The sequence below is a fragment of the Sitodiplosis mosellana genome, unplaced genomic scaffold (genome assembly GCF_009176505.1).
Source record: "Sitodiplosis mosellana isolate CC-2019 unplaced genomic scaffold, AAFC_SMos_1.0 Smas_scaffold_3, whole genome shotgun sequence".
NCBI classification, from domain to species: domain Eukaryota; kingdom Metazoa; phylum Arthropoda; class Insecta; order Diptera; family Cecidomyiidae; genus Sitodiplosis; species Sitodiplosis mosellana.
In genome coordinates, this window is record NW_022595246.1 from 9,531,362 (window position 1) to 9,555,156 (window position 23,795).

Sequence of the window (23,795 nt, forward strand, 5' to 3'; positions counted from 1 at the left end):
AGAACAAACCCGTCCGAACAAGTCGTGTAAATCCCATCTTTTTGGCACCATTTTTTAGCCGATGAATAATTTTGTTTGAAATATTCTCCGGCCACTTTGTTCATTCGCTTGCACGTTTGACCGAATGAATGCAGTTCTTTCAAGCACAAATATTCAAATATTTCGTTAAAGCAATCAATGTTCAATTGAAATAATTCTGGTGGTGATTCTACATTTGTTGAACCAGCAACCGCATCTTCATTACGATTCTCGTTGTCTGGATTAGACATTTCTTGCCTTTTTTGTGAGCGTCTCATCCTCACAAATGGCCAGCACAGGCTGTTAAAAAAATTCATCTGTAAAGAGAACGACCGAAAATTATGATGAATATTTTCTGCAAACAAGCACTTTACTTTTATGACAGAAAAATATCACAAATTTTATGAATAAATAATTTTTTAAGGAATTTTGAATGGAATAAACGCAATAATCTCACTTTATGTTCACACTGAAAGACAACAAAATATTATATTTATGTTGACAGCAACAAGGATCATTAGTTGAAGAGACAAAGAGGTAATGTCAGTTGGACAAGGATTTCGAATTGACGTTTTCCACTTTGATCTGAAGTTGGCTCTATTTGAATTGATGAGCCTCGACGTTTTAATTCATTTCAACACGTCCGAAATACCTTGAGGCCTCTACCTCTAAGAGGATTTATCTCTCGCGAATGCTGCGAATGCATTCGCATTTCAGAACAAAAATTCGAATGTTTGCGAATGCGACAAATGCGGCTATGACAGCGAACTTGTGACTACATAATTCAATTAATTGATTCGTGTTTGTGCACGCATTCGAAACGCTGCCATATGATTTCTATGTAAACATTCGCACTCGCATTCGTGAGAACGTTCGAGAACAGCGAAATACGTATTCTATACGAATGCGAGTGCGAATGTTTACATAGAAATCATATGGCACCGTTGTGAATGCATGGCACTGAGCGCGAATTTGTGAATAAAAATTCGAATGGCAAACCGACATAGAAGCCCCTAGCTCTAACTGTGGACGTTATTTCTCATTCCGAGCAAAATTCTGTTACAAAACGATTGAGAACGTTTAATCTATTAACTTGCATGGCAATCAACTTTTATAACCCACTAAGAAGTGTAGATACAAGTTGCAGCAATGTAAAGCGTCAATTTGCCGATAGCTTCAGCAGTTACGTTTGCCCCATTTGCAACTAGATATTCAGCTTTTTCAAAACAATCGACCACAAGCTTTGCATCCATTTATATTAATGTACATAGACGAGAATCGAATGTGATACTGATGAGAAGGATCATATGTGAATCTCCAAAATATATGAATCCAACGAATTCCGAATGTATTTTGTATTGTATTTATGAACAATTGAATAAATAAGATCATTTTATAGAAGATTTTTTTGGATATTATTTTTTTTTATTGAATTGACCTGACCATCAAAATCTTATTACAAAGAAACATCTAAAAATATATGCTTAGTATATGTTGACCGAAAAGAAAACATCTTTAATATAAAGACATTTGTACATATCGTCTGAACTTTGGTCTAATAAAATGTTATTTTAGCTGACTTGTGTTCATAGCTCAATATATAAACATAATTGTCTTAATGGATGTATCATGGATTATATGGAAAACTTCGAACTTAGGAGTAAAAAGTCTTGTTTGTTTAAATTAGAGAACAATTTGTTATGGGAATCTATCAAAGTTTAGTCTCATTTCACATGTAGTTTTGTGTTCGAGCGACCACATGTGGATTTCGTGCGAAAATGTGCAACGAATTTTGTACGAATTGCTTGGAATGATATTTCTTAGGAAACACTTTACTCGTATTATTTGTATTATGTTTCTATTTTTGATTGTTTTTTGTTTGGTTTTGTTTCTTTATTTTTCTGAAAAAAACAATTCTCCCGTTTTATTGTCTATTTTTTTCCATTCATATGTATAATTTGATACCATAAAAATAGAAAAACAAATCTTCATTTTCGCGATATTCAATCACCTGAACACTTGGTGTTTTTCATTACGAATTACGAGGGAATTGACCTTAAGCCTAAATTGGAATCTCACATCGATGTGATGCCATCACAACTGCGTATTGCGCTTTCGATATTTGTGTTTGCGTACATTTGCTGTAGCTTTCGTTTGTTGATGTCGTTTGATTGTTGTTGCAACGGTGGCGGTGGCGGTGGTAGCAATAGCTTGCTAGTGCAGTCTTCTCTTGTGACGTTATTATTGTTGTTGATGTTGGGCAGGGCAACTGTTAAAATTGTTTTCGACAAATCGTTGTCATCCGGTTGCACATTTAGCTGCTCTTTCTTTTTCGACAGATTGTAGATGCTCGTTTCGCTAACCGTCGATGAACTTGATATCGTTCGGCTCTTCACTTTGTTTTCTTTGTTCGCGCTGCTGGCTTTGATTGAATCGGATTCGATGCTTTTGTTATTACTTTTTTCGCTCAATGTTGGGCTACTTGATTGCATCGCTTCTGTTTCGTCCAACGGCGGCAACGGAACTTCATATGGATCTATTGGAAGCGGCGGTTGTTCATCGTTTTCATCGTAAATTATTTCTAAATACTTTGGCATCGATGGTTCACATTTTGGCACCGAGTACGGCTCCGGTGCATTGCCCGATGTGTTTACGTATTTTACAACTTCTGCAACGTAAGCGAAAATGAAGAGAAAAGAAATATTTATATTCTGATTCATTAACAATGATGTTTCGTTTTTCGCGATTATAAATAGAGAATTGGAATTGTGCCAATGAATGAAAATGACATGACAAGCTATGGCTACTAATGATTACACAGTCACAACAAACAACAGCTACAAGACACAATATTCATCGTATTACCTTTTGTATGATTATGATTTTCGTCGGCTAATAAATACGAGCGATTAAATATTCCACCTGAGAATATGAAAATGAAAGGGATTTTCTTGTTGTTTAAATCGAATAAGCGGATAAATAAAGCGGAGACAAAGTATGCAAAAGCAACAGGTGACATTATTAAAATGACAATGAATCGTGTTTTTTTTTGTTAAAGATACGATGAACCAATGATAAAAAAAAAACATTTTATACAATAGCTTACCGGCGAAGTTTCGACTCGCATTTTCCAAATTAATGCGAATATCTTCGAATTTTGTGCGTAAACTTTGCAGCACATCCAAACAGTATCGGAAGGTTGGTCGCTCCTCGGGTCGATAACTCCAACATTTTAGCATTAGCTGATATCTAGGAATTTTTTGAAATAATCCAATTAATAAATCGTTTGGGCACGTTGCATCATTGACGATTGCAATCTCGAGTCTGTACTGTGTACCTTTAAGGCACTATTTCTTAGGCACACGATTGCAATCGTGTACGATTCTGAATCGGTCGACGATCTTTCCAATTGGAAGTTTTTTATATGGAAATAATCGTGCACGATCGTATATTCGCTATTTCCAAGGAAACGATCGGTGGACGATTGCAATCGTGAGCCTTGGAAATAGTGGCTTTAGTGAAAACTGAGATTCTCATATCAAAAAAGGCTATACTCACAGATCATCCGGGCAATTTGATGGTTTGTCCAACCGACCACCATCGCGCACATAATGCAACACTTCGACGTTTGTACGAGCTGGATACGGCTGTTGTCCCAGTGTCATTATTTCCCAGCATAACACTCCAAACGCCCAAATATCCGATTGTGACGTGAATACACCGTCAACTAAACTCTCCGGCGACATCCATCGCACGGGCAACAATCCTTCGCCATCTTTGCGATAGTAGTCATTTTTGTAAATATCTCGAGCCAATCCAAAGTCGCCGATTTTAACAACACGATTTTCTGGATCGACCGATGATACCAGGCAATTGCGGCAGGCCAAATCACGATGCACAAAATGCATTTCCTCCAAGTATCGGCAACCAGACGCAATGTCCACACACATTGTCGTCAAATCAAGCAGAGTTAAAGCGGATACCATTCCCTGGATTGAATGGAGTTGGAATGAAAAAAAGAGAGTCAACATTGAATAAGAAGAAAAATCATACGTTTTCAAACTTATTCACTTCAAAATATGCACGCATGCTTTTTTTAAGCATAACAAGTGCTTGATCCGAAAAATTACAGATATAATTCATCAAAGAAAAAATCTTTTTCTTATAGAACTCACCTCACACGGTCGACTCTGTCTTAAGAAGCTGAGTAAATCGCCACCTTGCATCAATTCCATGATAATGTAAAGTGCGTCCGTGTCAAAGCAAACGCCGATCAAACTGAGGATGTGTTTATGCTTGAAGTTGCTCATCAATTGTGCCTCCTGTAGGAATTCGCCTTTCTCTTGTTCGGTGGCACCCTTTCGTAGTGTTTTGATGGCAACTCGTGTTTCTAGTTCAGTTCCGACATTTAGCACAAAGCCTTCATAAACCTCACCAAATGCACCACTGCCCAGAAAACTAGCGATTGTGATTTGATCACGTCGAATTTGTGGCAACAGAGCGATGTCACCGTCTGTGATTGGACCAAAGGTGTACAAGATGTTATTGCTTTGCACAAAAGTTCCATTGCGTGGCAAATGAGGCAATGTGGCGAGCTCAACATCGATTCGGCCGGTGTTGGTGTCTTGGAAATTCTTTTTATCTGACTTTTTCCGTTTGAGAGCTACAATGAAATCGGAGCATTATAATTTCTTGATATATAAAATGGCTTCAGCTAAAATCATCAACATCGTTTCATTCACAAACTCACCACAAATAATGCAACTGAAGGTAACAATGACTATAGCGACCAATGCTGGTGCAGCGATTGCTATGAAAAGATGCTCTCGATGTTCAGAGAATGCTTGGATCTCTGTGATTGGTTCGCTCAGCGCGCTGTACTCACTCCAGCCATATCTATTTTGTGCTCGTACTCTGAACGAATACATTGCAATCGGATCGACTAAATCATTGATGATCCAATACGTGTCATTTCCAGTGTAGTAAACAGTCCAATGGTCTTCGATTGGTGTCGGAACTTCAACTGTGAGTTTATTATTTGTCAATGTGTTTGTGACAAGCGTTTGGTTTCGAATAAATTCACTAGTTGAGTTGGTTAATCGAGCAGCCCGATTCAATCCATAATAGCGAAGACCTTCCAAACTGTACTCTTCAATTGGCGCTCCATTTCCTTCGGCCGCTTTCCATGTTACTTTATACACATCGCTTTGCAAGTGGATGATGCTCGGTTTGCCCGGGGCATTCGGTCGATCAGCATTTGTTTCAAAAATGATACGTTCATCACGCGGCCAAATATACGGGTCAGATCGATTTTCAAACCAAAATGATAACCAGAATGTGTATTGAGTTTTCGGGTGTAGAGTTAGAACGGTCAACTGATTTCCGTTGCGTTGCACGTTCGTACTGTTGATTTGATGTGTTGAGTCAAGAATGACTTCAGCATCTGAATCATTATAGCCAGATATTGGGCGGCAAGACATCACATATTTTAATGCACGTGCATACGGTTTCCATTCGACGGTCAGCGATTTGGGTGTAGACGAGACTAGCTTGATTTTCTCCGGATCTGGAAGTGTCACAATTTTCAACGGAAGACTTTGATTGTGAAGCGTTTCAGTGGTATAAGCTCGAATCCATACGTTGTATGGTTGATTGGGCAGCAATTTTGTTATATTGATCGACGTGACATTATCATCTGCGAACAATGAATTGAAATTTTAAGGTTTAAAAAGGGTAAAACTGATTCGAACATTCAAAAACTCAAGCAATTTCGTTTGTATGGCGATCTGATGGTAATTTGTGTCTAAAAAAAACTTGAGAAATATTCTGAAATTGTGCCTTGCAAAATGCAAAACCCCTACCTTTTATCAGCAACTGTAGTTGGTTTTTATATCCATTAATTTCTCTCTCCGTCTGGTATTGCACTTCGTATCGGATCGATGGTCCGTTAATTTCCTCTGGTGGTAACCAGCTCAGATTAATTTCTGTCGGACTCAAAATTGTGGCCGATACATTTCTTGGCCGTGAAGGTGCTCCGGTTTTAGTTTGGAATACGATTGGTCGTGTAAAGTTCATTGTGCTATTCATGTTTTCAGTATAATAATTGCTGATGGTTATCTGGAACTGATACTTGGTGTACGGTTTAAGATTGGCCACTTCAATTACTTTATCATAAGTTTCGATTATATTGCACGAATGTGGAGAACATACTTTCACGCTTTCACTCATCAGTTCCGTGTACATTATTTTGTATTTCAAGAACATTGGTTCAAATGAGCAATTTTCGAATCGTTTTGGTACCGGCAGATGTAACCACAGCGAACGATCCGTTGAATCGTAAACGGCGAGATGATCTTTCCGATCGAAATGTTTGCGTGGCAACAAACAATGTACCGGTGGATAATTTTGACGGAAATTGGGCAAAATTTTCATGGGATAGAAAAATTTCTGTTGATAAGGCACTTGTTCGGATGGATTTTCGGCAAAAATTGTATCACCTTGTGTCCAATACATGCGACCACTGTCACGAATCACATTCAACATATTCGATTGGTATGGGAAATTCGTCGGCGTTGACACTCTCGATCGAATGTCCGTTGACATCAGTTGATTGTACTCGTTTAACCACAAAATCTTCTCATGACCTTCGGTGAATGTGTCAAGGAATAACGTTTTCTGCGTCACCAAAATCGTGGCATTTTTTGCATCACGAAATACCGACCATTGATCTTCACCAAAACGATATGAAACCAATGTGCTCCTTGTTGAAATCGGCAACTCAGACTCGATCCAAAATAGCTCACGATTCAACGGTGCTACATTCAAATTGATGATGAAGCTTGACGATCGAAGTACGAAATTTGGTTTCTGAGTATTCAAATTGAATGCATTGATTGAACTGCCCTTGCTTTCCTCCTGCGACCAGTACAAAATTTGCTCAATCCAATCGACAGTTATGGATAGGACTGGCGCATTGATCGAAAACAGCTTCTTTTTACCATCTTGACTGTTCATCAACATCAGTTCGTTGTTTTCGTTGGTCCAAAAAAGCTGTTTGCTCAATGCGATATGACACAAGTGATCCACTCGACTACCGGCAATCACAATCAGTTTGTAGATTTTCAAGTCGAAATCAATTTGGTAAATTGCCCCATTGCTAGCGGCAAACAAAGTCGGGATCGGCTTTTCAGTGTGCGTGTTTGCGATAGCCAACGGTGAATAGTGTCCTTCACCAGCGCTTGTCTCAGCTTTTACTTTGCAGTAGAGTGTTGCATTTTTTGGTAGATTTTCAATATGCTTTACCGTGTATTCCGGCTGCAAATGATAATCAACGAATAAATCATAGCGTGAATTGTCTTTTTCGTACCAACAAGAGATTTTGTAACCAAGAAGCGGCCCATTCGCGGCTTTTGGCGGGTTCCATCGGAAAACGGTTTCAATGTTTAGCGAATTTTTTTGTAGTGGATTATGCATATGCGTTACGAAAATACGTGGATCCAATGGCTTCGATGGTTGAGACTGCGGTGAATATACTTGCGCTTTAACGATTGGCGACGATGCCCAGTAAGTGAACGCTTTTATTGAGATATTCAACTGGCTATAGGGCGGTAATATGCCATCCTCAATCTCAATGAATGATCTTGTGTCAACGATAGAATGGTTGAGGTATCGGATTTCATAGAAAACCACTCCATAATTTACATTTTTAATTGGTAGCCAACTCACAGTAAAGAAGTTCCATTCGCCATTCACTTGAATGGTCGATGTGTTAACTGCCTCAGGAATCACGTTCAAAGGTTCATCCGATTCCGGCACAATACGCTGCGTTTCATCGATGACTAAGAACACTTTCAAATCACTCAATTCGATACTTTTGATGTGTGCCAAATTCTTGCCGGTCAAATTTCCAATGACCACCGTGCGATCGTCTTGGAGCCAAAGCAATCGGTTACTCAGGTAAGCCAGTGGGCCGAGAATTTGCTTTTCGGGCAATGTGTGCTCTTGCAATTCGAAGAGATTCATTTCATCTTCGATCAATGGAGCACTTATCAAAGTTGAGCCGTCATAGCTGCGAACGATCCAATACACGCGACTCATATCAAAATCCAATGTGAGACCCATCACCTTTCTGCCCGTGTACGCTTCCATGTCATAGAATTTCCTTTTGTCTTTATCTTTACAGTTAAGTCGACAAAATTCCACCGAATGACCGGTGGAAAAGTACAAAAATCCTCTGGCCGAATCGATTTTGATGTCAGCCTGCGGAGCTGATAGCGGGAATAACACTTCGGGTTCGAAATTAATGAGATTACCACGAGTGATCACTTGATGTGATGGATTGAACCAGTACAAACGTCGTCCGATCCAATCGACAGCAATCGCTTGCACCGAGTCTTTAACATTCAGTTTTTCCGTGGTGTTTGTTGTTCGATTGAATGAATACAATGAATTGCTGCATACATAAAAAATGACATCTTCAAACCATTCAATATTCGAAATGTTGCATGCATCCAGTTTTTGCTGTGGTATCAATGTGTGAATATTATCGGCCAGAATGTCACTTTGAATGAGACCGTCGTAGGAGGCCCAAATTATCTGTCGATTGCGAGGTGGAGTGAGTGTTTGACCACGGAATTCAACGCTGTATGGACTATAACCAGCACCAGTGTAGGCGGCAACGCGAAATCGATACTTTGTCGCAGGGTTCAAATCCGATACAGTAAAGTGAAGCACTTTGATTTGATTGATTGTTGGTTTTGTTACGTTGTTTTCTTCATCAATGATCTCCAACTCATATGTCCAATCCTGCCAAGCACCACGACCCTGAATACCCAACAGATGTGGAATGCGCCATGACACTTTCGCCCGATCGACGCTCAACAAAGCCTGTACATTGCTTGGTGGATTCAATGGTTTTGGTGTTGGTTGAGCTGATGGCAATTTCACAAATATAAACAAAAAATTGTTGAGCTGTGCAAAGTTTCTGAAGAAAACATCGTAATAATATTTGTCGGTCTCGTGATATTCTTCCATCAAAACCGCATCGCCACTCGTCCAATAAAATAAATCGTTGGCCATTGCAAATGACTTGACCGACTTAAACATTGGACGTTGTGTATTCTTTCGAATATCCTCATATTTATCACCGTTTAAATCCATTGACATCACCGTGTTGAGCGTATCGATTGGTACCAAAATCTTGTAGTGAATATAATCGATGGCAAACACACCAACTGTGTCTCGATTGAAAATGAGCGTCGGTTCAATTTCATGCTTAACACCATTTGACACATCACTCAAATCCAGACGAAATAATCCACCATCATTTTTACTCTCTGCACTCAGCGACCAAAATAAATATCTGCAAATTGGTACACATGCAAACAAACATACACGCAATTAAATTGAGTTGGAAAAATTTCGGTTAATAATTTCGTTCAATTGTCACAATTTATAACACACAAACACACACACACACACATACCCATTGAATGGATCCACTTGAAAATGAACCGGTTTTGATTGTAGCCCACTGTAAACCACTTGTAATTGACTGCCATCAAAATTACAACGAGAAATTTGCCAGCCCTTTTGGTTCTACAAAATAGAATGAGTAGAAAACAAAAATGTAATGAATTTAAATTAAATGTTACTTATCAATGGCCATTGTGAATGGCACTTGCCGAATTCATTAAGAGGGGACGCGCACTTACCATTGAATTACTTTCGAATAAAATGTAGAGCTTGTCGTTTAACCAATCCACCGACAATGCCAACGGGATTTGATCTGTACCTTCGGTTGAATAGATACGCACTCGCGAATGTAGTGATGCATTGCTCAGGGGAGCTCTGAAAATGTTCAAAATACCGTTTTCTTAAAGAGATTTTTTCAAATGAGTTTTAATGAAAATTTCATTTGGATTCTCTTCTCTAATTTGTTCCAATTGTCTTTTCTGAAACAAAACAATTCAAGCAAAAAAAAAGATCGAATCGACGCAATTTAGGCTATGTGTTTGTTTCATCATGCTTACTTGTAAATAGCGCGCGTTTTATCGGTAATAAAAAGTAATTTCTTGGCGACATGAATGCCAATGCCAGTGATAGCATCGCTGCTGTTGTAAATAAAATTGGCTGGATCGTAGAAGAACTTTGACCCTTGCATAAGAATTGTATGTTCAGAGACAATGATTAGTTTGAGTGTTTCATCTTCGTGTCGAACTTCGGGTTTATCGGCTGTCGTAACATTGATAACGGCTGCCGGTCCGACGCCACGTTTGTTCCGCATTCGAATTTCCATTGTATATTCCGTCGACGGTTGTAAATTCTCAATTAAAATCTCTTGCTGTTCTTTGGGTATATCCTTGAAAGGTGAAAAGTTCACAATTAACCAACTAAATCAAGAATCTCAATTAAGATTACACGCACACACACATTGATTAAATTACAAAGAAATGGTTTACAGTTACACATAATCAATCAACATGCACAGAACATATATACATATATGTATAAAGAATAAAGAGCAATGACGAACATAAAGCATAATTTGTATCCGGGTTAATAAGTTTATATGCGGCATGCATGATGGAAATGTTAAACAAAAGTGCCAGTGCAGATAAATTGATATTTATATTTGAATGTATCATTTCAATTGCGTGTGTCATTTAGCGGCAAGTGACGTAAGAAAGACCAAAGTACATGGTGAATCCAGTAAATAAATGCTGTAGCTTGATCTAGTTACATTTAATCAAATGCAATTAAAATTGATACTGAATCAGGAGCGCGCATCGCTTTAGTGAAACAGCCGCCGCTACATTATATCATCGCAGCTATTGAATAAATCATTATTACTAAGTAACTCGAATTGATTTTATTGATTGAGTGCAGCGCCGTGTTGAAGGGCATTGAATCACTTTGTTGTAGTAGAGATAGAGAAAGAGATCTGCAGCTGAGAGCTGATCAAAACAAAATGTGCAAAGGAAGAGAAAAGAGGAAAAAAGTGCAAAAAGAGAGAAAAACACGAAATAAAATGCGCAGCATTTGTTAAATGTGAACCTTATATGCGAAGTATGTGTCTCGATTTGATTCTTTGATCTGCAGCACATAAAATAATATCGGACCGTTTTTCAACAGTCCCGGTTCCCATGATATAGATATCCTTGTATGATCGACCGCTACGGCTCTTACAATATCTGGCTCCGATTGAGGTGGACCTTCTTCAGCCGTAATGATCACCAAACTTTGCTCCGAATACAGTTCTATCTCACGAAATGACGACAGTATCAAGGCGACACGGAACTGAAAGAACATGAAAAAAATATCGTTTGAAATTGTTGAATAATCACTTTATTTGGTCTATCGATCGTTACCATTGATAAAATATGCATAACGCTTTTATATCAATGCAATCAATCGTTTTTTTGCCATTGAACTTCACCATTGGTGATACTAATTTAAGAATTCAACTAATTGAAGTAGTCAACGTTGACTCACCCTATACTTTGTGTACGGCTGAAGATTTTCGACGCGAATCGTTGAACTGTCTTCCATGCTTTGATTACGATAGTATTTCCAGTCGTTGCCACTTTCTTCGTAGCGCCATTGCACCAAATAGTTTCGTAATACATTTTGACGCCGTTTCATGATCGTTGACAAATGATCTGGAACTTCCCATTCCAGCGACAAAGACGTTGACGTCAGTGAATCAGCCAGAAGAGCTGGTGCTGGCGGCGTTCCAATTTCGACTGAAAATAAAAATACAAATCCATTTATTTAGTAACCGTTTCGAATTGAGAATGCGCAACGATTCATTCGATGGAAGAAAATACGATTTTTTTTAAAAAATCAACAAAAAATTATGAATGAAGAGAAAAAAAAATTGATGAAAGGAATGGAATAAAGATAAATAAATGAACGACAAAAAAAAACAATAATCTCTTACCCATGAGCCACTTGAAATACTGCGAAATGGCATTATTACAGCCCATGACACAATACCAGTCTTCGACATCTTGATCCGTTGTATTCTTTATGGAATGAACAGAAAATATAAAGCATGAATATTAATTTCGCTGCTTCTATGTTTAGAATTTTAACCATCGATATGACGAATCGGCATTATTGCCGTTTCAGCAATTAAAAAGATTTTTTCGACATTTTTATTCATAACTGAAATTATGAAAAATGCAATAGAAAAAAACTTGAAATAATTTACTCACACATGCCACCTTACATGATGTATCGAGAGCTGTTTCCCAGAGTTTACACCCAGCTGCGCACTGAAATCATAAGGAAATGGTCGAATTGATATTTCATTAGAATTAAACTGACTGAAAAAAAAAACGCCAGCACATTTTTTTGGATGTCGAACAAGTTGCTTGTGCGAGAAGCAGAAAAAGTGCAAGCCATATTTCGATAATACTATACATTCAAACATATGTTCCGATGACTGAAATAATTCGATCGTAAAATAAAAAGTCCGAATCATAAAAAGAGACAAGGCAACATGTTGCTGCCACTGGAATGGAATAATAAAACGTTTTGCGGAGAATCATCTGTGGATGGAATTTCGATCTTTTTTTCCCAAGAAAATTTGTTTTATAGAGGAATCTCAATTCATCCCATCTATAGGAAATTGATCGATTTCTCTGACATTGTATATTCTACTTTCATATTCAAATTGTTTAATTAAAAGACACTCGTTCCGCCGATGTTTCTGCAGATTGATTTAATTCTACAGCAAGATCACTGCACAATTTTAGCGATTGCACAGTGTACAACAACCATAGTCATGACGATCAAGTGCACCAAAAGGGAGAAGACATGGAAGAAAAGATCATGCAACACCATGCAATTAAATGTGTGCGGTGCAACGCATTGAAACTGGAATTTATGCAGCACGAGCACGGGAGTTATAATTATGGTTATTATGCTCACAATCGTGACCGATTGCGCTGAACACGTGTGTCCATTGTTTGATTGAAGAGCATATAAGAATGATGCGATGCCATAAAAACGACTCAATAAGAACAAGAATGAACAGCCGTTTTAAAAGTAAATAAACTTCAATGCTATTGCAATGAATGTCTATTAAAAAGGAAGATATTTTAATTGGAAGAAAGCCATTTATGGGCTGGAATGTGAATTGTATGCATGAAAAAAGGAAACGAGCGTAAAAAAAATAGCTTAGAAACACCCTGATAAAAATGGGCATGAACGGGAAAAAAATAGAAAAACAAAAATGCTATAACAAACCGAATCTAACGCACAACCGCGAATTGACATACGCGAAGAGCCCAAGAATGCGGGTAAATATCAAAAATCAAATCAAGTGCTCAGTTTTTATCTGTGTGTTGCTTGTTCTAATCAAGTTTTTACTATGGCAAAGAGGGTTCATTCAATCGTTTCCGACTTTTTTCCCTTTTTCTTTCTTTCTAATTTTTTTTTTGTTAACAAAATTGTCTTCTGTCGTCTTGAACGTTTTAGTAGTTATCATCGAATTTATTATTTTTGGAAATATTCTTGTTATAAAACCCTCTTCATTTCATTCATGACGCAAAAATATCAAATTCCAACTTGTGTCGAGTGTATCGAACGAATGTCGTCGTCGATTTTCGAACAAAGCCAATGAAGTTCGTCCACCAACTGTTCGACAAAAATTATTATGAATAATCTGCACATGAAACGAATAAATGCCATGTGTAATCTTCATATCGCCGCATATAGTGTTGACCCGCTAAAACTCACAGAAAAAACAAACAACAAACAAACAACAACAACGGCAACCAGGGGACAAAAGTCAATGTGTTTGAACGGGGCGGCTGGTTCAGAGCAGTTCATCTTTTTCTCACTCTATCTCATCGCACAAACTGATTTTAAACTTAAATTTATGTGCGTGTTTATTAATAACGATGGTCCGCACTTCATTGCTTCGGCAAATGGAATCGCATACGAAAAATTTCAGCTGGACGCTATCATATGGAAGGCGCGCTCGCGAACGCTGTGTGCAGTGTTCAAACGCATTGGAAGCATTTCATAAAGAAAAAAACTGTGTACTGTACCGTTTTGAAATTGGGTACTTGAATTATGTATGACTTTTTGTCTTGCGCCGTCGTGGCAATTTTATTAGTTTTTATTTTCCATTAGAGCATCATAAGACAAGTGATGCGAGTAAAGAATCCGGAAAGCGCAGGCGTTTTTAAATTTATTATCATTTCGATCATGTGTGTTTGTTGATCGATGTGGCTTTTTGTGCGTGTGTCAAGCACAAGAAATCTTGGCACAAATACATGAACGAACAATAAATCATCGAATTCCTATTTTACTCGTGCGTGAGCGCGGAACTTCGAAACCTGGTTGCATTTTATTAATCTAGAAATATAATAATATCCACTTGAACTTTAACTGACTGAAAATGATGACCTTTTCGATTCTCGGTCGTCACAATGGACAAAATATTCAATTACATCATCCGAAACAGTTAAAAACACCCACTTGCTTATTGATCAAATCCAATAAAATAGAGGCTATGTATGACATTCTCCTAGTTTATATTTGTGACGCGCGCTCAACCGGCTAATGAACAAAGCAGAGCTATCTAATTTAAGGCGATGAACTGATGTTATCTGTAGTAAATTGAATTCCGTTTGAAATATTTTTGTCGAATATTTTTTCAAAGCCTTGAAAACTCATAACTTACTACATGTAATGAAAAAAATGAACCCTTTTTTTCCAGCCTGTGACAATTTTTTCCAGCCTGTGACAACGATGTCAAAAGAGGAAGAAAAAAAAACTGATTGAATGACAAAATAATATTGTTGTTTGAAATAACAGCAAAAGTGTGAAGTGAACGCTCGTGGTGTTTTGGTGGCATTTTTTTTATCTCACTGCGTTGTTTTTCTCCTCTCTCTCTGTCGAAGCAAACTAGTGCTTCCGAGACGTATTTCAATCGAGTGTATTGATAGTCTCTTGAACTGTGATAGTACACGGCTTTATCAGGACCCGTTCTCTGGAAAACTGAAGACGAAAGTAAAATCGAAGCACTGCAAATGATACACACGAATAATGAAGTTCGACGATGTTGTCGACAAATGAGCCTCTGTCTGTATGAAATATTGCTATAAACAGAGTGCATATTAAAATGAATATGAATAATAATAACAACGAGTTCAATCCCAAATGATAGCGGAACCCCAGAGATGCGATGGAATAAAATGAAAAATAAAAAACACCGAGCAGACGGACAACAATGCTAAAGCCTTTCTCGGACAGTACACACAACGCAGCACAAACACATACATGTTTGCATGAATTCACCTGATATTAATGCGTTTATTGTAATTTCTCTGGTGCCGGAAATACGCATCGTCGCGCAACGCACAGCACAAAGCCACACACAAAGATAGACAGAGAAACAGTCACACACTGAAACATTCTTCCACATTCTGGCTTTATGTAACGAAAATGTTTACGCTATAGAAGTATTCATTCATGTTTGATTATTATATTGGCGAAAAAAAAAATCCCCACGTGTGCGTTTACCCAGAAGTATTCTTTATGGTTTCATGCGTTCCGCAACTTTAAAAACGGCGCAGTTTTTTTTCGTTCTCCATTAAAATATGCCAGTAGTGACGCTTACCTGATTCTGCCCACATTGTTCCATGCAATCCGTACTGCTTGAGGTTTGATTCTGAAATAAAAACATGGAAAGCAATTAAAAAATTTGGTTTGAAATCAACAGCAATTATGGTACTATATCGTATGGTGGTCACTTGTTGAATTCAAGCATAGAACGAATATCCGGTTAAGTGTGACAACGATGTTGCACTTGAACGACGTGGTCCGAGGAAGTAATTTCTATATATGAATTGTTTGAGCCATTTCTATGAATCGCTCTGGACATGAGCGATTCAAGTTTAAGGGGAAGTGTGGTAATTGGTTTTACAAATTTTTTTCTTCTTTGTTTTTATTGTTCTTGGTTGGCCCTTATCTCAATTTCTGGTCGGAAGATTGACAACATTTTCCAAAAACTAATTATGAATTGCATGCGTTTCATCAAATGATGACAAAAACAAGTTAGTCAAAGGGAACGCGCGCGCATCTCAATATAGCCTTTTTTTGCTTTGCAACACAAACAATCATACGTGCGACGCACACACATCAAGTCAATGGAACTGAAGATTAAAAAATTAAACGATTTTAATTTAACACAGACACAGTCCTGTTAATTGGTTCTTCCGCGGCGAAATTTTCAACCTTCATTCAAACAACAACACACTATACTCTTCGTTTGCGTTCATTATTTTTTCGTTCGCTTTTGAGTTCATGCTGCGTTTGACCACGACTCAAAATGTTGAATATGATGAGCATTAGTTACAGTGGAACAGAAAAAAAACACCAACAACCACATTGATAATGATGAAAAGGGAGAGAAAATTCTGCAGCAGCTAAAACGCCCGGTCTGATGAAATGTAATGAGATAATTGAAACAAATAGTACGCCAGTCGCATGTATGCTGCACACACACACACACACACACATACATATACGGACACAAATGTTCGGAAGTGGAAACGCAAAAATCAACGGCAATCTGTACGGGCTGCTACTGCTGCTGTGTGGATGTTTTTGCTTTGAAACATTCAGATGAATGATGTTTTTTTTCTCTCTATTATTTTAACTGAATTGTACCACATCGGAGATATGAATAGCGTGCAACAAACTCTACTGAGTGAGAGTGAGAGAGACGACCACCGCAAAAGCAGCAACTCATAGTCCAAACCAGCCATTTCAATTATCACATACACACGCTACAACTGGCACAAGTCGGTCGTTAGAAAACGAGTCATTCGGAAAATAACGTAAAGTATGATGCACTCAATGCTTATTAGATACAGATAAAAAAATACAAATAACGCACACACTTTTTTATCGGTTTACTGACGAAGCATATCGGGAAAAATTATGAATGGGCATCCGAGAAAAAAATTCTAGTTCCATTGATGTTTCATTCAAATATTCATTTTTGACAAATTCATCAGTTGAGAGTGGCCAGCATCATCAGAATCATCGAACACAATGGCCATTTCGCTGTCACTGTCGAATGCAAAAAACTAATATCATTTACGCTTCACTCACTACACAAAGATAATCATTTTTTTTATGAGAGCCATTTTGCGACCGGAAGATTTACTTTAGATACAACAATAATCATAATGCTGTGCACCGTGCTTGCGCTTGGATGATAAGCGGCTTGGAAGGGTGCAAACGGGATGCCGTGCTACGGTTATTTGAATTGAAATATGAATTTCAAATTTTTTTTAGCTTAAAGAGTTTTCCAAGTCTCTTTTGAGATAGTATAAAAACTGAAGCAAAATCAAATTCTCCGAAATATTTCATTACAGAGAAAAAAAAACTGCAGTTGATGCCTTAATTTAAACAATGATTCAAGAATGTCATTTGGTGATTCCCGAACCAAGTTTATTTTGGAAACGTTTGTTTATGAAAATGTTATGGACTTTCCACGACGAAATATACATTTGATTCAATTGGATTTTGCACTTAAACAAAATTGTCATGTGAAACTGTGTAACACAATAATTGCGTTTAACTTTCCGCTTAAATAAACTTTAGATCATCGTTGTCTTACTACTTTGTTGTCATGCGATCGGTTTGAAAACTCGTTATTCTTCCCGAACACTTATTGCATTCATGTTGAAAGAAAAAACTGTTTACAAAAATCGCGTCAAAGTGTTAACACAACGAATGCTCGTATTTATTATTGACTTGCGTGTTTGCTGCGACAAACAAAAATATATGCGAAATTGTTCGGATTCAGCAAATTGCATGAACGATTAAGAATTAAAAAAGATGATTAATTAAAGCAACTGATTTGAATGATTCTGGAAACGAGAGAGCCGTGTGAGTGTGTGAGAATTCATGCCGTCAAACCGGGCTAGTTTTTCAATGTCAGCTTGGAAAAAATGCTAATAGCTTCATGGTATTTTCACGTTGTTATCACAGATCGAATAAAGGTAATGCGTGTCGACAGAAATGCGATCCGCGTGTGTGTATGTTTTTTTTTTCGCTACGATTGTGCGCGACTCGTTGCTGAATAATTGCCCGACATAAATAATCATTCTTTGCAAATATTTATTGCAAATGGCTGGCGCAAGTTAATTATATGAAACGCAAATTATTATGATTGACAATTGACGTGCGAAAATTGATCTCTCCTCGATCCACACACACACACACGCACTCATCGAGCTGTGCTGTGTTTATCACATGGGAAGTCACGAGCCCCATTCCAAGCAAATGTTGAACTAAACAGTCAAATCAACGGATCAAAAAAAGAATGTGAACATTTCGTAGACAGAGAATGTGTCATTCTTCTTTTCATGATCGACACACAACACTTTTTCCACACTTTCTTTCTCCGCTGCGTATCAGCAGCAGCAGCAGACGTGGATCGATTTACGCGCCCGCGTTCAGCCTAACAATCGCGTTATGTTGTATTTGCTTTATTTTGCTTTTGGAATGAAAAGGTCAACGATTTGCTTATCAAAAGGTTAACATTTTCTTGTTTGTAAGAGTCTTTTTTTTCATTTTTCGCTCTCTGTTACTATTGCTACTGTTCATTTTTTGCTACTGAGTTTTCAACAACGATACAATCGACTAGAATACACATTAGCATATGAATCGTTCAAAAGTTATGACCAAGCTCACAAGTAAACGCGTTATTAAAATTCCTAATCAAAATGAGGATAAAAATGAATGACATAAGTCGAAAAATGTCCGAATCGTAGCCATAATAGCGACTATACCAACCGAGAGAGTGCTTTGTAATTTGAATTAATGTGTCAATTTACGGCTGGCCACAACACACATAAAACACTAGAATTAGTCACTTGTTTCAAATGACATGACAAATACCTTATTTGCTCTAGATTTTATGTGCTTGTGAAAATTGGCGCAGCCAATGAACAAACCACTGTTCACTTTATCAACCAGTTGTATGTTCCAGTCGTTGTATGATCATCGTCGTTGTTGTTTGTTGATTGCAGCTCTGATCAGCCACAGTCGGACACCGAAAAAGCACAATTGTGCGGTTTTGAAAGAATCATTCGGCGTAACCCAACTTCCGAACCATATTGATTTCAGTCGCGTTAACACACGAAAAAGAAAACTTACACAGTCGCAGCAGCAAACTGTCAATTATTCAATTCACTCACTGACACTCTGAATGCATTGAAAACTGAAGTGACTGGAATTTTTCTATTGACCGAATGAATTTGTTGGGTGTTCTTTTTTTATCTTTCGCAAATAATAAAAAATTAAAACTCCATCAAAGCGCAAGTTTTTATTGTGGAAATAGAGAAGAATAAAAATGTCATTGGATTTGTGTTGAACAATTACTGATGACCTGTTTTATCTAGATAAATGACAGCCTTTTTTTCGCTCATTCTCTATCTCTGTATCGAAAATGGAATTCGTTGGATCGGTCAAAGTCAGACGATATTATAATGGCACATTCACTCACACTGCAAATAACAATGGTCCATACACTCTTCTTAGAACCGCTATTTTTTTTCACATTTCGACTGGATGTGATCAATATTGCAACAAAAATCATACGCAACACAAACAGCGTCACACAAACTGCTGAGGATTTATTGAACGGTGAATGTATACACACTCAGAAAAATGGATTTGAATCGGAATCAACGAAATAACAAAGCATACTTTTTTTCACATCTAATTGAATCAATTAGATTTCAAAAGGCAAACAAACAATAATATGATTCGGAACGAACACACACACCCATATAGCCATGACCAATCCAGCTCCAAAACTGCGTGTGTAACGCTGCGACAGCAAAAGAAAATGTCAATAATTTTTTTTTTCATTTCGTTCGTTGTTTCGTTAATTTTAAGCTCTTGAGATGTTAACTGCCTCGAATTTTGCCATTATGTGAACCACACTTTTGTGACTCGATCAAATTTCGGACCCTCATTTTTAATGCGGTTGTGTTTACCGGTTTTTTTTTTCGGCAGCGGCGGCAGCCACCGTGCCTTTCAACTTACTTGATCTGGACATTTTTCGATACACGACTGTTCAATATGTTCCGGAGCAAAAGTAGTTTCCGCTTCAGTAGCTACGCTGCTTTGTATGCATCCATTCAGCAAACTAATACTGATCACAACACTTAACACAAAAATCACATTTGAATATGGTCGGCGCACGAGTGATGTGGATTCACCCTTTTTCGGAGCCAACATGTTTTAATTGATGCTTTCAATGAATCACTTGCTGTACTCGAGGATGCGATCATTCAACTTCAATTGTTCTTTGCATATTGATTTTTATTGTTATCATATGGATTTGTATGTGTGTTTATTCTTCTCTTTTTTTTAGCACAGACCACTAATTCATTAATTTCTTTTTTTATTTTTTGCTTTGCAAATGCACTTTCAAAGAATTTTTTTTAAATTTTCTTCTGTCTTCAATTCTTATTTTAGTGAATATTCAACTCAATTTTTTTTTATTTCCCTCGAAATGTTCACTCGAAATATTTTCTCTCCGTATGATTTATGATTAGCTCCGTTCCATAAGAATTTTCCACCGAAATCCTCAAAAATACTTGAAACCTATCCACTTTTATGGCCTAATAAACTTTTATCACTACGGCGAAATCTCGTTCTGTGTGATGAAAGAAAATCCAACAGGCGGTGGCGGTGGCGGTGGCGGCGACAAGTACGGTTTTTGCACTTATTCACTTCAATATCATTTCGCATCCACAACAAAAATGCGACTATCAACTCGTGGAGAGTGTGACACGAGGAAAGAAAAACTCAATCAAGCTAATAAGCTCGGCAAAAGGCAAATTGATTGCGTTTCATTCGCAGTTCTCCTTTCTCAAACAAACAACCTCTTGGCTGATATAGAGACAATTTCGGAAGCAAAAAACAAACACCGTTTCGATGACGTATTTTTTCAGCTGATCTTTTTCTTCTTTTGTAACGAACTTTTGCTTCTCTCAGTTTTTTAAAATTCGCATGACACGAAAAAGAATTATCACAACGATTGAAGTTTCCGTGGTTATGAATATGTACGAGCGGCGATTAAACGAGAAAAAAAATGCAAAAAAAAAAAAATTAACTCGAATAGGGGCCGTTTCAACTGAACGAACCACTCCGAACCATCGTCAAATACTGACTGAATCAACAGATCATCGAATGGGATTCGGTCCGTTCGTTACATTACTCGCTTGTATTTACTCTCCATTTCATTGAACGCGCGCGCTACTCAGAATAGCGTCGTATATGCACACACATAACACACTTACTCGCTCTCTTTCTCTCGGTCTTGTTGCCGATCGTTTTAACTCTCCCGGCCAATATTGTTTACTTACATGCATAAACACATCAAATGTTCCAGACGAGAGCGCATTGTGTTGTGGCATGACCACATTCTTTTTTTCGTTCTTCTTGTGCTTCTCTCGTGCATTAATTTCAACATAAACAAATCAAATACACAGCTCTCGACCGATTCTGTCGCTCTCTCTCTCTCTCTCTCTCTCTCACTTGTTCTGCTCAAAGAGTTTTTCTCGATTCAATCGTGTTCAACTGCATTGACTGGACTGTAAATGAGCAAATGGAAAATACACGCAATTTATGATATGTGTATTACATTTCACGAAACGAAGTTTGCGCGGAACGGTTTTGCTCTTCTGAACACCCATTCCGGTTTCAATATAATATTGCGTTGTTCCGTTCGGCTATTCTCGCCCAGCGTAAGTAATTGCACTGTGCAATTGGCAGAAGGATATTTTTCAATTAACGAAACAAATTAAATGATTTGGGAATTTATGGCCAAAGCAGACGAGAGCGAGAGAGAGATATGGGAGAAAATTGTATATTCGAAACCAAAATACGGTTGAAATCAATGTCGTGCAGACAATTTCGAAAAGGGAAATGCTTGTCTGCACTTACTCTTTCCACTTGCAATCGCAAATGCTCGATAGGAAGTTATAAATCACACGCAAATAATATATCGGGAAATACGGATAGCCAATTTTTGATTGGAAAATTAGCTGTGATTATTTTGCTGCTGTCGAAATCACATCCTGAACTGACAACGCCTCAATCTCTGAAACGGAGAAAAATTATCCATGATCTCTGAAAATATAGACAGAAAAAAAGACGATCTGCTTAATGTTTGAACAATTATATACATCCTTTGAATAAACAACACTTGACAAAAGGTTCTCTTGAGTCTACAAAAATCTTCGGCATGTTTGCCGAGTAAATAAAAGAGTCAAGTGCACTGAAGACATCAATCATACACAAACCAAATGCATGCGTAAATAAGACGTAATTTCTTTAACCAGATTTGCCGAAAGAAGTATCGATAACATATCAGTTTCAAACAGTAAATACTAAACAGTTGTTAAGGCATGCGCCGATTGTGATTTATGCTACATAACCTAACAGTGGAATGAATCCAATTCAGAGCCAAATTTATCTTAAAATCGAATCATATGAATGAACAGAAATTGCATTCATTCCAATGGACTTTGGACATTTGATAAAACTTAATGGAAAATTGATGCAATTGAAATGATGATAAAATTCTGTCAATGGTGAACTAAAGATCCAGCCAATTTCGTTCTGTGATTTTTGTTTGATTTAACTTTTGAAACGATTGAAGATTTATTTTGGCTGAATATCCAGATTCCTCAGCAAATTTTGGTTGAATTTCTAAATAAATAGCGATTCATATGGAATGATATATTGTCACAATCAGATCTATAAAAAAGTTTCGAATAAAAACTGGCAATAAAACACAGAAAAGCAATACTTACAGACGCCGTCACCCTTTCTCTTTCACGGCATCATCAAAATGTCAATGTCGAGCCGTTTGCTTGTGAGGTGGTCTATTCGGCGTCCACTTGACTCTCCTTGCTTGTATGTTACGGATCAGAAGAGCCGGGAATAACGGAAGTAGATACACTTGAGTGATCCCACCGCAAACGAAATGAAATGACACCTTTGAAAAAGGAAACATTCACGATTCACATGTTGCCCTGCAATGAAATTAAACAGAATTTTCAATTCCGAAAAAAACTCAATTTTGTTTGATATTTTGTGTTGAATTTGTTTACGACCGATTTGGTTTTAAATTAGCCTGGCCCATAGGCATGGAGTTGATCATGGTCTTAAAAATTTACATTATTCAGAAATGCGATCCAGTTAAGTGTGGTGCGAAAGTTAAATATTGATATTCAAAAAGTCAAAACAAAGGTTAAAAGTGGAAAAAACGAGTTCTAAACGACAATAATAATAAATTCCCACCAGAAATGTTGCTTTTTAGTCTAACTTCAAAGTGACCATTACGAGTTTATAAAAAAAAAAACAAATCCAATATTTGAACAATCAAAAAAATGTACCTGTTTTGACAGCATGAGATGAACCATGTGTTGAAACAATCATTTTGAAGCTCCTCCTACCGAACAAACATTTTTGAATTAAAGTCATGCGATATAATTGTCAGGTTGCATTGGCAAACTCAACGATAAGTCATTGAATAGATGTCGTTTAAAAATCGCTATTAAAAGCGAGCCCATCAGTTGTGAGCGATGACATAGAGATGGCGTTTCAATCACACCGAAACTAGTTGTCTGTTTTGTGCAATTGTATGTGTGTCCACATGATTCTCGTGAAACGAAAGAGACAAATCGACATCAACGCATCCATACGGGCCGATGTGCCGAAGT

General features: G+C 37.5%; 1 protein-coding gene across 10 annotated transcripts; it reads right to left on the minus strand.

The window, feature by feature from the left end:
* Positions 1-1,421: 1,421 nt before the first annotated feature.
* LOC129566322 (proto-oncogene tyrosine-protein kinase ROS) lies at positions 1,422-23,559 on the minus strand. Of its 10 annotated transcripts, none has more exons than XM_055442135.1 (19): positions 23,469-23,543; positions 22,884-23,105; positions 22,012-22,197; positions 20,104-21,050; positions 15,656-15,706; positions 12,237-12,296; positions 11,960-12,044; positions 11,512-11,762; positions 11,074-11,316; positions 10,050-10,378; positions 9,732-9,867; positions 9,503-9,615; positions 5,880-9,379; positions 4,769-5,713; positions 4,194-4,681; positions 3,577-4,007; positions 3,125-3,267; positions 2,884-2,940; positions 1,422-2,686 (listed from the first exon to the last, which is right to left on the minus strand). In XM_055442135.1, the coding sequence occupies exons 4-19, from the start codon at positions 20,296-20,298 to the stop codon at positions 2,094-2,096; spliced, it is 7,620 nt and encodes a 2,539-aa protein (XP_055298110.1). In that variant the 5' UTR covers positions 20,299-21,050; positions 22,012-22,197; positions 22,884-23,105; positions 23,469-23,543; the 3' UTR covers positions 1,422-2,093. The 10 variants fall into 10 exon arrangements, with proteins under 10 accessions (XP_055298110.1, XP_055298111.1, XP_055298109.1 ...); XM_055442136.1 differs by having other exon boundaries at positions 20,104-20,719; positions 23,374-23,478; XM_055442134.1 differs by lacking the exon at positions 22,884-23,105 and having other exon boundaries at positions 20,104-20,719; positions 22,012-22,168; positions 23,529-23,559.
* Between the last annotated feature and the right edge of the window lie 236 nt (positions 23,560-23,795).

Excerpts from the sequence above, each read along its gene's own strand:
- LOC129566322 (XM_055442134.1), bottom strand. The coding sequence starts at position 20,298 with ATGTTGGCTCCGAAAAAGGGTGAATCCACATCACTCGTGCGCCGACCA. Across the intron at positions 15,707-20,103 it reads TCGAAAAATGTCCAGATCAA|AATCAAACCTCAAGCAGTAC; the intron begins GTAAGTTGAAAG and ends TTTTTATTTCAG. Across the intron at positions 12,045-12,236 it reads CATCATGTAAGGTGGCATGT|AATACAACGGATCAAGATGT; the intron begins GTGAGTAAATTA and ends CATTCCATAAAG.